The sequence below is a fragment of the Athalia rosae genome, chromosome 4, assembly GCF_917208135.1.
Source record: "Athalia rosae chromosome 4, iyAthRosa1.1, whole genome shotgun sequence".
Taxonomy (NCBI): domain Eukaryota; kingdom Metazoa; phylum Arthropoda; class Insecta; order Hymenoptera; family Athaliidae; genus Athalia; species Athalia rosae.
Window position 1 is genome coordinate 232,582 of NC_064029.1, and position 15,958 is coordinate 248,539.

The 15,958-nt window shown below is 40.9% G+C and overlaps 1 protein-coding gene and 1 long non-coding RNA gene across 5 annotated transcripts in view; one reads left to right on the forward strand and one right to left on the reverse strand.

Moving 5' to 3' along the window:
• LOC105687505 (very low-density lipoprotein receptor) overlaps positions 1 to 15,958 on the reverse strand; it is a 21,632-nt gene continuing 5,674 nt past the window's right edge. Inside the window, exons 3-12 of one of the 4 annotated variants that reach the window (XM_012403194.3) lie at positions 11,296 to 11,418; positions 7,339 to 7,461; positions 5,255 to 5,692; positions 4,865 to 5,176; positions 4,466 to 4,766; positions 4,094 to 4,385; positions 3,525 to 4,005; positions 3,058 to 3,141; positions 2,355 to 2,623; positions 1 to 2,267 (exon numbers count right to left, since the gene is read on the reverse strand). In XM_012403194.3, coding sequence (XP_012258617.2) covers positions 2,223 to 2,267; positions 2,355 to 2,623; positions 3,058 to 3,141; positions 3,525 to 4,005; positions 4,094 to 4,385; positions 4,466 to 4,766; positions 4,865 to 5,176; positions 5,255 to 5,692; positions 7,339 to 7,461; positions 11,296 to 11,418 — 2,468 coding nt within the window. In that variant the 3' untranslated portion in view covers positions 1 to 2,222. Of the gene's footprint in view, positions 2,268 to 2,354; positions 2,624 to 3,057; positions 3,142 to 3,524; positions 4,006 to 4,093; positions 4,386 to 4,465; positions 4,767 to 4,864; positions 5,177 to 5,254; positions 5,693 to 7,338; positions 7,462 to 7,961; positions 8,082 to 11,295; positions 11,419 to 15,958 lie in introns of all 4 variants that reach the window. The other 3 variants (XM_012403195.3, XM_020853179.2, XM_048653980.1) reach the window with 3 other exon arrangements.
• LOC125500621 lies at positions 12,549 to 15,876 on the forward strand. Its single transcript, XR_007278027.1, has 4 exons — positions 12,549 to 12,968; positions 14,376 to 14,583; positions 14,637 to 14,913; positions 15,530 to 15,876. It is a non-coding gene; the product is annotated as an uncharacterized LOC125500621 (long non-coding RNA).

Sequence of the window (15,958 nt, forward strand, 5' to 3'; positions counted from 1 at the left end):
TTATTTCATTATACATATATTTTTCTTTACTTATTTACAAATTTTACATTTTACATAATTACGATAATAATGTGACAGTTACAATTATAGTATGACTTATAATTATTTATATATATGTATATATATATGCGTACATATATATAGATATAAATACGGATGTGTGTATATTTATACATATATACCCATATCTAGCTAGTGATAATAATGTATATCGAAACAATGTTTGACACGATTTTGGCGGGAGAATGGCTAGGATATGCTGTCTCACACATACAATAAAATTCAATCTTTCACACGACATTTTCTCCATCAACTTGCTGCTTTAATTTTCAAATTTGCAAAATTTCATTCTTGCATTTCTCACTTTGCCATTCATCTGGTATCCATCTATCAATATATATGCGTATCTCAGTGGATAGAAATTGCTATGTAATTAATAGGCAAACAACTGTCTGGTTTTTTTTCAAACAATTAGACCGATGCTGCGGACAAATCAAATCTTGAGCATCAAGTTGAGCCATAGTATGTGACTATCACTAGTGTAAATAACTTTTGAATACTCAAAACTTCTGCCAGTGCATTTACTTTCGTTCGTTTGATCATGTTGCACAATTAATGCTTTAACTATCAAAGATAACATTTAAACATGCCATCACGTATACTGCAGAAATACATTTCATGACTTGTGAATTTTCCAACGAAGAATAAAGAAAAACTACCATATAAATCTTCATGCTAGAAATACCCTAGGATAGATATTGGGCTACAAGAGCTTCAACGTACTTCTATGCAAATGAGAATCATTAATCGATGAATATGTAAAATACCTCTCATTATTTTATGGGAATGAATAATGTTATTCTTTTTAAATAATGTTAAAAATATAATGATTAAGTTAATTTCAATAGTTAAATAAGATTGATAATTTCTTTGGCTAAAATTAACTTCGAATAATTTCTTTCGATCACGCTTTTTTTTTTACTCAGAGTATCACGTTTCTGACGAATCAAATTTTCTACAGTGTAGGCAAAATTGCTGCCCAATTGTTCATTAGCGTGCACTAACGCCGGGCATCTAGACTGGATAATATTTCGAAATATCTAAAATTTCCCAATAAAACACAAAAGTCTGACATCGAATAGTACAATATAATATAATAATTAATAATATTAATAATAAGTATGTAATCCTTATTTTTCGAGACTATACTTCTATACACATACTCGTACACTGACTTTTAGTAGGTCGAGAACCTTACCGTAGCATTGATTAACTAACAAACGCACAGTCACACTTAGTGTCATTGAGCTGCTCTTATTATATCTATGCCGCTTTTAATTTATTCTAGTACGTAATCGTTACGAAAATCAACTAAAAGATTATAACTGAAATGGTTTTTGTGATATGAGCTACTCATCACGAAATGAGCAGCCACTAGGTATATTTTGGACGTACCAAGTGCCGCTCAAAGACTTTGCTTGATAAAGATAAAAGGAGAAATTATTGATCCAAGCTGCAAAAAATATTAATACTATGGCAAATTCGGTAGAGCGTACTATAAATAAGATTATTGAACTGAACAAAAGTCAATAAATGACTTCTAGCAAACAAACAGAATTCGTAGTTGATCACAAACGATCAATTTCGCGTTATTATCTAACAAATGCTTCTCATGCCAAAACGAAGTTATATTCTTCGTCACACGTATCATACTTGGACGTATCCTGACCTGGCATAATTTAAAAATCAAAACGTCTGAGAGTGATAAAATTCAGTTATCATCAGTCATTGTCATTGTTGACTAACACGAGTAACATGTGATGTTATTCACTAAGTATAAAACCAAATGATATTTGGGTGTGAAAATTTATCGCTGTATCAAGTGGGAAAAATGTATCTTTATCCTGTTGTGAAACATCAACAGCAAAGATCGTTGGACTAAAAAATTTCCTCCTTTTACATTTAACAGCAAAAGTGCAATTCGTACGGACGAATCATATAAAGTGGCGCGAGTTTTTTCGGTTTCCAAATTAACAAACACAGTACAAAAAGTAAACATAATCACAGCTGAGTTGGCAGGCAGGCAAGTGTGCGGGGGCGGGCATTTGGACAGGCGTGATTCGCAAACGCAATTTGATTTTGACGATTATTTTTGATTTCAACGATAATTTTTGTTTGCTTCTTGACCTGCTGTAGAGCCCCATAGCAAAACCGCGTAAGTCTTAAACGTAGTCATTGGTACCAGGGCTCGTTAATGGTTCCTGCGCCTGCACAAAAACGTGTAGTCATTTCTTATGATCACAATCCGCACCTATTTTCATGTATGGGGTTGATAGCTGTAATCCAGAACTCACCTCTTCGCTAACAGGGGCAGCAGGAAGGGGGAACCGGTTCTTCTCCAGACTGAATTGATCTTCGGTGGTTTTTCTATATACAGGATTGTCAAAGTTCATGCTTGTGACGTTGCGATGGAGATAGTGCCTGTAGCACAAGAAAGCTACCAGAGCTAGTAATGCTAAGCCCAGTGATACCACTGCAATCACAATTGCAGCTACTAAGCCACGATCGGTTACTTCCTCTGTAGAACCACCTCCTCCAATGCCCTCTGTGTCATTAGTAGGTCCTGTTAGAAATAATTATGATTAGATCATATTACCGGTAATACTTCGTTATGGTGTATTTCATTGCTGTATATAATATTAAAGTTACGGAAGGGGGGGAGGGGTGTCGAATATTTGATGTGGAATCCAGGAAAATCTTATACCAATAACTCTGAACTGAAAATGGTTATCTCTCTAACTTTGCATAATAATTCCTGCTAATCAAATCAGTTCGGGTGCTAACAATCTTGCATATTATTCTATATGTATGCGGTGATCATGCATCATGCTCTGTTTTGACGACATACCGCTCGTTTAATCCAAATCATGCACATTGTTTGAAAAACAACTCAGATGAGTGAGTTGGGTGAGTGAAATCACGATACATCACTCAATATGTCTTATTTTAAGGGATATGAACATACAATTTTTTTCCAAAATCGAACTCTATACTTACTGTCTATAACTGGAATTTTCGTAGGCACAAGCTTCTTGAATGGCTCTGTGACAGTTTGGGTCGTTGGTGCAACTGTTGTCGTTACTGCAATACCCCGTTTTCATGCAACATCGATGCAAACGTAAATAATAAATATTATAAGTGTTGAATTTAATCAGATAAAAAAAATTTATAATAAAAATATCGTTGTTGGAATCGGGGTAAAAGTGAATATAAGTAAGAATTATGTAACTGTACATTGGATGCGACCAAAAATTTGAAGCTACTATCAATGTATACAGATTATAATAGGAGAAAAAAAGAGTAATGGAGTAAAGCATTGTACTTGACAAAGAAACAAAAATCGATATTGCTAACAGAGCTACGGTAATGCTCGATCTGAAAACTAACAATACGACAAACAATTTGGCATTCTCAGGCAAATAACTGCTCCAGCTGTTTCGTTATCTACTTCGATAATGACTCACCGTTCTCAACGCACATTAGACCATCCGCTAAGAGCCTGAGCCCATCTGGACAGGCACAGCTGAGTAGAGGTGATTTTGAATTGATCTTTGGAGCTGGTAGGCAGAGATGGCTACAATGCCCATTCACTGCTTGGCACTGATTTTTTCCATCAGGTTGTCGGTATGGATGATAAACATGAACAGCCATTGGGTGTTGAATAGATCTTAAAGAAGTAATCGCTTCAACTTCTTTGCCCGTGAATTTGTTTGCTTTGAAAATAGCTTCATTGTCCCAATCCGTCCAATAGATATAATCTTCAAAAGTCGTAATGCTGAACGGATGTCTTACAACTTCCGGTGAGTATAACACAGTATGCCGTCCAGATCCATCATAGTTACAAGAACCAATTATGTTTAATTTTGCATCCACCCAGTACACTTTTTTGTCGACCAAATCCAACGTCAATCCATTTGGCCATCGAACTTCAGTTCCAACAATTATCTGCGATGGGAAATAAAAAAACGAATGATATACGGTTGTTTAGATTCAACGAAACAAAGATCTATGTACCGCGAGTTGTGAGCCTTACCATACGATGGGAGCCATCCATGCCAGCTCTCTCGATTCGTGCCTCGTCACCCCAGTCTGTCCAATACATCCAACCCTCGAGTGGATTAACAGCAATTGCACGAGGTTCTTGAACCCGATCCTTTATCAAAGTCTTTTTCATATTACCTTCGAAGTTTGCTAATTCGATGGTATTTTTCTCAGCATCCGTCCAGTATATATGATTATAAATCCAATCGACCGCAAGACCATCGGCTGTGGTTAAATCACGGTCAATGACAACGGTCCGTTCGTTACCTTCGTCGATAGGAGCTCTGAAAATGGTTAATAGTGATACTTGAATATTATTTTTGATTCGAATCATTTATTTAGCAGGGGCTTCGGTTCTACTCACTTGTAAATTTTCTTCTCATTGTTGTCACTCCAAAAAATCATACCAGTTCGAAAGACGAAATCCAGGGCTGTAGCCATCATGGTATTATTAACAATTGCTGTCATCTCTTGGCGGTCCAGAGCTACTTTGCGGATATCATGACGCCTAGCAAATAATAAGCTAGCGTGACCCTCGGATGCTTTACAGCGAGTCAAGTCTCTGGGATCTCTTTGATATCCTGGAGCACAACTGCATTTAAATCCACCTTTTTCGTTTGTGCAAAATTGCGAACAACTTCCTGGCTCCATGCATTCGTCGATATCTGTATTTTTGTTTTATGAAAAAAGGTTGTCCATTATTTATAAAAAATTCATCAGATTCTTAATAATGCGTAGCTTCGAGTTGCTAAGCCCAACGCACCATCGCAAGTCCGATTATCCATTAGTCGGTATCCACTTTTACATTCGCATCGAAAACCGATTGGAAGATCAACACAAATCTGCGAACAACCACCGTTGTGCACAAGACATTCGTTTTTCTTGCAAAGATCGCGCGGTTCATCTTCCCATCCCAGACAATCAGGCTTGTTATTGCAAACACTGCTCAGTGGAATGCAAGATCCATTACCGCAGTCAAATTGTTTCAAGGGATCGCAGACAACTGTTGGCGTTGAACAATTCTTTTCATCCACTCCATCGGGACAATCGGTTTTTCCATTGCAGGATAAGTGGCCTGAAACGTAGAGTCAACTTTGTGCCTACAAATTTCACCTCATTTATCATTGGTTGAAGCTGATTGACTCATATTTACCCGAGATGCAGGTTCGATCTGAGCATTGGAACTGATCAGGTCTACAAGTGATTGTGCCACATCGACTCGACGCTTCATCTGACCCGTCGGAGCAATCTTTATCACCATCACAGACCCAACTCTGATGTATGCAAGTAACGTGATCACCACAGGAAAATTCATGGGCAGCACAGTGGTTCAATCGTTCTCGACCTGGACGATCCTTACATCCAACTTCGTCGGAACCATCTGGACAATCCACATCTCCGTCGCATCGCCATCGAGATGCGATACAGTAATTTTCAGAGCAAGCAAAATCGCTGCCAGGCTGACACGTCGATGCCGGACAATCTTTTTCATCGCTGTTGTCCCCACAATCATCATCGTGGTCACAGACCCAACGTGGTTGAATGCAGTGCTTGTTTTCACAGGTGAATTCGTCGGCGCGGCAGGTGTCATCTGAGTTTAGGGGTAGGCAGATTTCGTTAAAACATTTTTATTGGATGATAAAAATATAAAGGGTGCATATTGGGTAGCTAACATTTGTTGGAAAGAAGAACAGTGCACGGCATTTTTACTCAAGTCGGGACGTATAGCTGTGAGTCTACGGTAGCGGTCACACAATTAATCAGCGTATGAGATTGGAATTTTGAAAAGGAGCGTGCGTTGCGGGATTCGTTGAAAATTCGGGAATGGGCGAGGAAATCATTCCGTGCTCGGAACGTGACAACGTTCCGGTCAACATTAAAAATTTAATTACATCTCATTACAGGAGAAACGAGGGTCTTGAGAATCATGTTCATTCGTCGTCAATTATCATGTGCGTTAACGTTTCTACGGGGAAAAGGTTTTTGAAAAACGTATAGGAGCCAATGATTCGGGACTCTGTAGACCAGGGAAAACAACAAATTACTATTTACACCACGATCCCTTCCACAATATTTCACTTGATGTCAGGTATGGGAGATAATCGTGTCAGTCGATGCATAATAAGCTGCAGGAGCATTTTTAGCATGGGATAAAATTATAACGAGCGGTAAGTTACGGAAAGGGCAGTACTACAATTCTTTCGATCCGAGGACGATAACGCCGTATGCGATAATTGACGACAGTTGGTTTTACTTGTGAAGAAGAAAGATTTCTATTATATTTTTAATACTTCAGATTTGTATACACCGTGTATGTGCATACTGGACAAAGATGCGGGATGATTTTTTCATCCGACTGAACAGAAATACGAGGAAAGATGTTACATTTTTTAAAAGATGGATAAATGTTCACACATACATAAATATATTTGTGTGCAAGTACATAGGGAATTTCATAACTGACGATGTAAACAGGGTGGACAGTTAGGACGGACGAAAGTGGCGGAATCGGAAGCTCATTGTAGATAACATTGAAAACTCCAGCGTTCAGAGATCGAGGAACAAAAAAGGACTATTGCAGGGTAGCATTGCGAAAAAGCATAGCTGAGCTGAAAGAAAGGTTGAACAAAAAAAAGAGAAGAAGTGGAAAATATTTTGTACAGCATCATCACACATCTATGTATACCTATACAGCATATGTGCACGACGTTGAATAGCGAGGATCGAGGACATCATCTCGCGAGACAGTGAAAAAATTATTCATAATTTGCAATTTAATCGAATCAGCATCGATAACGGCCTGGAAAAAATAAGGATAGTGTAATGACAGAGTGAAAAAAAGATTTGCGTGTTTCGTCTGCCCGCATGTAAAATACGTGTTATAACGATGAAAGTGCAATACAGATTTATCTGTGCACGAACGCGATCATCAATCTAATGAATTTCCTGTTAGTATGTTAGACGATGTTAGTGAATGAGACTGTAATAATTCCAAATTAGAAAATCCACATTATGCTCCGTGTATCCCCTTTAGATTATTTCGTCATCGTGTAGTAAGTAAATATCCACAATATAAAAGCCAGTCAACGCCTGTTAGCCACGATGCTTGTATTATGGTATTTGCGTGGGTGGGAATTGAGAAAAATCTGTGCGCAGGGAGTGAACGAGGGGTTGTACTTTGGGAATCATCGGGTTGTCTGTACATGCAACTCCACCAGATCTCAGGATTAAGCTTACTGCAGTCACTCTCGTCCGAACGGTCGACGCAATCCGGAGTTTCATCGCACATCCAGGTCAACGGTACGCACTCTCCGATGCCTCCGCGGCACGTGAACTGTTCAGCAGTGCAATTCTTGTTTCCTAAAACGCCGAAGGCGCGAGGGATGAGATAACCCGTTAGGTACTGTTTCGATACATTTTGTTATTAAACCACATTGAAATTTATGCGCAAACCCATGCAGGCCCATGACCATGATATACGTATACCTACTTATTATTCTACGTTTCTATTCAGTTAGTATGTTTTCAGCGAAGTACGTAACGCCACATCGTGAGATGTAGATTGGCAGATTGCATTTGATCACGTTAATTTTTTTTTTCAAAAACTTGCGATCAATGTCAGGTAAGGTTAGATCAGGCGAGATGAAAGATTATCGGTACATGTAGAAGAGGTAAATGTGCAATCTCTGATCTTCGCGAGAGCGGGCAATACGCGAACGAATATCTTTTTTCAACACCGCCTGAACATCATCCCTCTTTGATTCCTCGTCGTTATCGTTGCTACAATGCACAGCTTCACTCTGCCTCTCGAAGCGCCTCTCCCCCAGCTTCAAGTCTGCCCAGCCTAGATCAGAACTTACTTTTGCAATTTTCCTCATCTAAACCATTGACACAATCCTCGTGATGATCGCAGACCCAATCCTTGGATATGCAGACACCGGGGCTGCACTCAAATTCCGACGAGCGGCAGGGTCGATCTCCTTTTCGTAAAATTTATAGTATCATTTATCACTGCCGAGTACGTTTATGAATTAGAGTGAATTATAACAATGTCCAGAAGCATTCAACCGGGTAGTCGCATTTTTTCTACAAAAAGGGTCCACAACTTATCTTTATCGCTAGACTAGATATTCTATTCGAAGAAAGTTTCGACGCTACGAACTGCGTGAACGAATGATAATTTCCAAGAGAATATGCGAGTCTCAAGTTTTCGAATAACTATGTTCGTCGAGTGGCTGGTTATACATGCTACGGATGTAAGACTATAAATCCAATTATGTACCAACTAATATTTTTATGACCGTTCAATCGCGAGTATACGGAAAATTATCAATGAGTCGTGGCATCGTCACCGAATTTATACAGTTATCGGCTACACCTGTGGTATAGTTTACCATTTTAGCGAAGGGACGTTTCAATCGTTGCACCACGATTCCTCCGACCTGCGCGAATGTAATGACGAAGCGTACATGAAACGTCTATCACCTATGTTTAAAAACAATGTGGTTAGAAGGCTTACGTATATTTGTAGACTTGTAATACAAAGTGCACGGACCGATAAGCAGTACGATCACCGAAGTGGTCGATTATGCCGAGGCACCGGATCACGAAATATAATCTCACGTCTTCTAAATTTTGAACCACTATTCATTCGTTCGATTTTATTATTAAAAAAAAAGAAGAAAGAAAAAAACCTGTTGCACAACCAAACGAATATATCTAACATATTACAGTTAACACGATTCAATCATTTTAATTAATTTCATTCAATTTATCCGTAAAAAGCGAAAATATAGCGATTAATTACATTTTTTTTAATTAAATTGCCATTATCTCAGGGGATATCAACTTGATGTGATTTTATCAAAGGACTTTTTTTTTTGCAGAGAGTGAAATTTTCAATCAAAATAAATTCGGTGAAATATTTTCTTACATCTTTGAACTTTGACGAGCCTAAGATATCGAACCGAAATTCGTTTTCTTTCGGGATTTTTTTTTTTTTTTTTTTTTTTATGCAAAATGAACAATATTTTTGGTAATTATAATAAGATTCTAAAAATGTGGATTCTCGGCCCACCCAAATAGATACGTATGTATGTACGCACATACCAATATTATACGTGTCGTGCGTATAGACCCATCCCTGTGTGACTATGTAATTCCGTTAAATCGTCCGGCGCCCGCTATAGTTTTGGGTCACTCGATAGGTCGGTGTTTAAACATCGCGTAACGAATATCTTGAGAAATTGTATCACATTCGAACGATGTGTGAGTCGCGGGACCTTTTGAACCCTCGGTCTTTTTTGAACGGAAAGCTCAAAGTCTCCGTCGATCCCAAGTCGTATCTTGATATCATGTGTCGGTTGTAAAATTCATTTTTCACACACGAGTGTGCGTCGATATAGCATGAAAAATACCACCCATACATACCGCGTACTATCTCGTTAACATTTTTCCAACCACGTGAGCGTGTGTTCAGAAAATTAGAATAGGTCAATGGTGAGGGCGATGTCAGTCAGCGTTTCTCGATAATTAATCGATCACACGACAGACAACGCAGCAAATATAGTTTCCCGTCTATTACGTACGTTCGTATCTCGTATGCATGTGTAAACTATTAACGAGGCAACATTAGTGTACAATATTAATATGCTGCATATTATATGGAACAACCGCGTCGAGTAATTTGTTGTTCAGTTTCTAGGCACGTGCAGTTTCTAGGCATCGTAGAAGATCGACAGACTTCGATAGGAGATTAGTTCTCGCTGGCGTTGAGTGAGGAGGGAAGGGATGTCGGTAATTCTCTCATTACGGTCTAACGTCGAGTCGAGGACGGCGACGTGGCGACGCACTTCTTACACCTGGTTATCGCACACAGGTCGGTGCGTTCGAAAATTGATTTCTCTTACGCAGTACCGCGCAAGTAGCAGCGGTTACACGAGTGCGGTATCCTACCATAGCCGCATCGAATATGATCCTATTAAATAAATTGCCATTACCACTGGTAGCTAGTGCATTTCTACAACGCAATTTCAAAGCTTGCTTCTAACGTAAAGTGACGTCATTCAAATGCGAGCCATGTTGCGACACCGTACTATTATTCGCATTATCCCTGTATGCATACGAATACCGAATCCATTGGAATGCGAGGTGATTTTTATTTTCTCAAACCATCGAATCTGAGGACCCCGTCCGGCCGGACGGGTGCCTTGTACGCGATTTTACGATAAAACCACGTGGCAGGACTGAAATTTTCTCCATTTTCTCCAATTTCTTCTGCGACTTCGGACGCCGATTGCCTCGTGCGGATACATGACCTGTACGTACGTGTGTGTGTAGGTACATGCGTGTATACCGTACATACGGAGATAAAAGGAAAGGCATTAGCGTAGGAACGAACCACTTTTCATTCCTGAATTGCTTCCGTCGTGGTACATACACGATACGATATCATAGAATTACAGATGATCGCGAGGCACGTGCATTTTTATCCTTCTATTCGTACGATGCGATTCCGTAAAATCCCCGAACCGTTTCGGGAATCATGCGTCGGGCGAAGGATCGCAAACTCCGGTATATAATAAGGTGAGACTTGCTATTTGCATATTCGCTTATGTACCAGCCAAAATTTTCTAATCGTTCGTATGTGTATTATATGTATATAATGTAAATGTTGGGAACAATACGATAAATCCAGTGAATATGCCCGATTGCTCACTGTTACGTGTAATCCCCGGTAACATTGAAGAATATACTTCACACGTATCGGTCGGTAATTGCGCATAATCACCCGATTGATTACATCGTTCGTAACATATGTACGACGATTATCTGGTCTCTTCTCTCCAGCTGCACTCTATGCTTTGTTTCTCCTCCGAACAATTTGACAACTAGACTACGTCGAACGTAAGATTGGGATTCAAGTGAGAACAACTGATATTTTTCTACTTCCGAAGGTAATGTGTATCGACCGATACTGCTTTGAGATCGCAGAAAAAAAAAAACGTAGATCTGACGCAAGATCGCGACTAGCGAAGCGAATGAGAACAAAAGTGAGGAACCTTCGAGTGATTTTCATTCATTATACGGTTGTCCTCGATTTCTTTTATTCTTACCGCGCAACGGAGGAGAGACAGACAAGCTCTTCGAGCGACATCGTTTTGACTTTTCTGTATGATATATGAAAATACTCACTGCAGACGCTGGGATTCTCATCGGAGTCATCGGGACAGTCCTTCTCACCGTCGCAGTGCCAATGTGCCGGGATGCAGCGTCCGTTTGTACACCTGAATTCCGTGTCCGTACAGGCTTTGGTCGCTGAAACATTTCGCGTCCCGTTCGTTACAAGCTTTCCGGTTAAACTTTGACTTTCTTTCAGCATCAGCACCAAACAGCACAACTCTAACATTAGCCAATCTCTTTTTCGGGGCATTTTTTTTATCGTTCCCTCCCTCCTTTACAATATGTGTCCAGTTTTTCACTCGATTCCTCGATCCCCGGCAAGGGGAACAGATATCAACTGTTACGGAAAGATGGAAATTCGATTGAAACGAGATCTACATATGACTCCTGTAAATGTCTTTCAGAAACTTATCGCCGATCGACGAATCGCGGATGGAGGTTTTTCGGTTCTTTGGCGGGATGAGCGAACCGCGCGCGGAGCCAGTCTCAGATGCTGTAAACTCGCGAAGGCGGCGGTATGCCTCTATATATACCAGTCTTCCGCGGATCAAAGGAACGATTATCTGCAGGCGAGACGGTTGGAGCACAAGAGTGCGTGTTCCATGAACGGTGGAACGTTCGAAATCGATACGGGTCAATCAAATCGATCGGATTGAGAGGCCGGAGACGCAGCGCAGGGCAAAAGGTCAACGATTTTTTAGCAGCCGTGCAGAGTCTAAACTGCGGCGCCTGGTTCATCCGATAATTGGTAATTACTGGAGGGAGAAAAGAGAATATCGTGTATCAACAGGCGACTTCATAAATTATAGACGCCGAATGACCTGTGGTCAGATTTTGAGGAAAAAACTGTATCGCGCACAAAGAAGGCGAAAGATGACGAAACGCCGTACTCCCATCGATATACGGCCGATGCGTTTCGAGTTATTTCGTTAGTTGTCGCGCATCGGATGGATAGATTCATACGCGATGAAATGTTCTTCGAACTGACTTCACTCGGCTACGGAGTGCAAGTGGTCATGTTGGAGGTAATTCGCGCGTATTTACCCGAATCAGCTTACGCTCGAGCGTAATTTTTGATCGTTCTACGATTCCGTACCGCGTGCCCGCTCGAGGGGACGATGTTCGGAGGAAGGAGGCATCCGTCAACGTGGACATGGACGATCGCGATGACGAGACAACGAAATGTTGATTCGAAGTTAGTGGAACAGCACGGGAGACAAGTAGAGAGCGAGAAAATAAGGCAGGCCAACCAGAGTGCAGACTGGTGCCGGCGAACGGCAAGCCCAACGTCTGCAGCGAGGATTGCTGCACGAGCCTGAGTTTCGAGCATGGGAGCAACATTCTTGCGACCAGAAAATGCTGCCTTGCTATAATCATTCCGTCTGCCACCTCTTTTCTCTTCTCTTCTCTTCTCTTCTCTTCTCTGCTCTTACTCGTTGTGTATACTTGTAGGTATGCGCGCATATCTCCACGTGCACACACACACACACACTCGCACACACAGGCGCGCGCAATTCTCACACGAACGTGACCATTTATTAGATACACGGAAGTTGAACGTCGTGTTGAGTGCCGGTCTGACCCACAGGCGCTGTAACAATTCCGCTCCTGCTATCGCCGCTGTTACTGCTAGCCGCTGCTGATGCCACTTCCTTCCGATTGTACATTCCGGAAAATTATACGAGGTAACCTTCCGATTTTGTAGTCTTTATTTTTATGCAAGCTCCCGGTGAATTCGAGTCTTATGTAAGCTTCTGCGAATGGATAGCGGAATAAAGGGAAAATTAGAGAAAAAAAATCAACAAGACAAATAAGCTAGAGATTCGGCGATACCCTTGTCTTCGAGGTTGATGGATCCCTCGAAACGGGACTTGTTGTTATTCCGAAAGTCTCCAGAATTTTTCGTGCTTCGAAACCTTGAATACGTTGCACCTTCAAATATACGTATACGGATATATATACTCAAATCTCTCAGTTTGTGACAGTGAGACGCAATCGTCTCGAGGGATGACGTAGGAAAGAACGCAGCTTGACGAAGGCTTCCAAATTCCATCTGGTGTGCAGTGATCGCGAATAGGACGGATTTTATTTATCGGGATCTGAAAAAATTTTTACTCACCATCTCTCTATTTAACGCACGAATTCCACGGTCAAACTTTGCAACGTTTTCCACTGATTAGGGCTGTACTTTTTTGGAATTTTTTTTTTATGAATTAAATTAAAAATCGCCGAGCCAATAGAACGCAAAGTCTCTGACCTTAGATTTATCTACAAAATTGATCGAGTTATCGCCAATTTATCGCTTTCTCGAGATATTTTCCATATATACATACAACTAACATGGAAAAAATGTCATTTGTTGCCTTTGACTTTCAAAAAACGTCTCCCATCATTTTTTGATAATGTTGCAGGTTCAAAAGTTATCCAAGGCAAAATGTGAATTTATGCAATTTTAATAATCTTTGGATAAATTTTCATTCGGAAAGTAGTACGATTCTAGAATCGATCAGTCTCCGTTGCCTCATTTGTTGATTCATTTTTACAACTTGTTACAAATTATACGGTTTACCAAATGCGTTTTCTATACGCGTGGAAAGAAGGATATGAATGTGAATTTGCGCACGGTCAACGATGCTAACCGCGGGGACCGCCGAATTGAAGTTGACCGAGACGTTACGATGCGTATGCGGAGGCGGGTCAATGAGATTTCGTACAATTCTGAACGCAGTCTCTACATTTCGCCGATAACACCGTCTTACACGGTGATCCTACACCGCAACTTCATGACTAGTTATCTCGCTCACCCGCCGCGTAACTTAGTCCATAGCCTGCATGATATTACGTGATTTTATCTTGCCCCAGACGACCGTCCGTATCCTGTTTTTCTTACCCCCTGTATGTTCCTCGGTTTGATGGTACATAATGTCATATGTATACGCACGACAGCACTTCGCCTACTGCATTAATTATCACAATTTCCGCGTTCCAGATTCTCTTTTATATCGCGTATAAGAGCTGGGTTGATCTCATGATAAATCCAAAATTACGTCTCTCTATTTCCGGAAATATTTTCGCCAACTACATTTCTTCAGATGCCAGACTATTCTGTGGCGGTTTTCGAATCTTGTTGGCAATACTCGGTATATCCTGCCCGGAAAAGCGGTTAGCCACAGATTTCGGGGCAAATTCAATCGATATTGCAGAAGAGAGGGACAAGGGCGGTACAGAATAAATTCTACGCCAATGTACCAACAACTACAATCAACATCGGTGGACACCATGCTTTCCGTACATGTAGAGGTATATCTGCGGCAGCAGCAACGGCAGTTTGTCCAAGAACTCCTTTATTGCAGCCTTTCACCATAATTATCCGGTATCAACGAACCCAAAGCTGAAAGCTGAATTGGCTTACGGAGACTGATGCAACTCGGGCAAACCTTGCGCGTCCTGAGACAAATGTGGTAGGATCTGGGATATGGAACGACGCTGTGCGATATAAGAACGAAGAGTGGACGAACGATGGCCACGTCCGAGTCAACCTTGGAAATCGCCCGAGGGTCGGAGGCTGCAATGCGGTATCGTCAAACCGATTGTTCTCTGCGATTCCCATCGTCTGATGTTACATTGACTGTGAGTACCGTATATTTGGTAAAACGTTGCGATACCTATACCGAACACTGCAAAAATAGTTTGTCTCGCAATCGGATATCTTGATGCAACCGCGCATCGAGTGTGTGTGCAGATTTATATGAGTGTGAGGGTACACAAGTATCGCGTACGCGCAATTTCTCCATACGCAGGTCTGATAAAGTTGAACAATTTGTTCATGGCTGGAGATTGCTGTCGCCATTATTTATATCAGGTTACAAACGCGGTAGTACGTCGAACGATAACTTTTAGATTCGCGTTAATGAAAACTGTTTCTATACGCCGCGCTGAAAATCGATACTTTTGACATTTTTTTAGTATCTATCGTATACATGTATGTACATGTAGTTGATATTATTATGAATATGAATTATTATGAAAAAATGAATCAACCGCAGTAGCTCGCTATCCGGTGCAAGTATTGAGGTACACGCGACCATCGAAAACAGAATTTTTCCGTGGGAGAGAAAAATCCAAGTCTCGAGTACACGAGCGCACAAATTTTTATTCAATTATGTGAACTCGAAAAAATCTCACATTTTTCCTTATGAACTCACTTCCTTCCATATACACAATGTACCTATATGTATGCTTATAGACTATACGAAGATGTCAGCGAGTTTGTCGGTAATTTCGTCAGCCTTTTCTGAACCAGACGAACACTTCGAAGCTGGCTGGTCAATTGTCTGAAAACCAATTGTGGGCAATTGATGCTCGATGCGGTTGGGTACCGCGTATGTGAAGCGGCGGATCATTCTTCGTACGTCAAATGACCTCGCCGACCCGCCTCCTGTGGATAATCGCCCTACCAGTGAATGAGATCGACGATTTTAACGGATGATTTTAATGAAGAAGAGAAAAAAAGAATCGGCGACATCGGTAACAGATATCACACGTGGACTCGGTGTTATTAAACCAGCAAAAACGCCCCGGTATCAACGTGTGAGGCGGGGCGGTAGCCACGCACTACGAAATCAAGCGCCGAAATCGTTCGCAATTAATCAAACGCCGTCGTGATGTCTCGGGA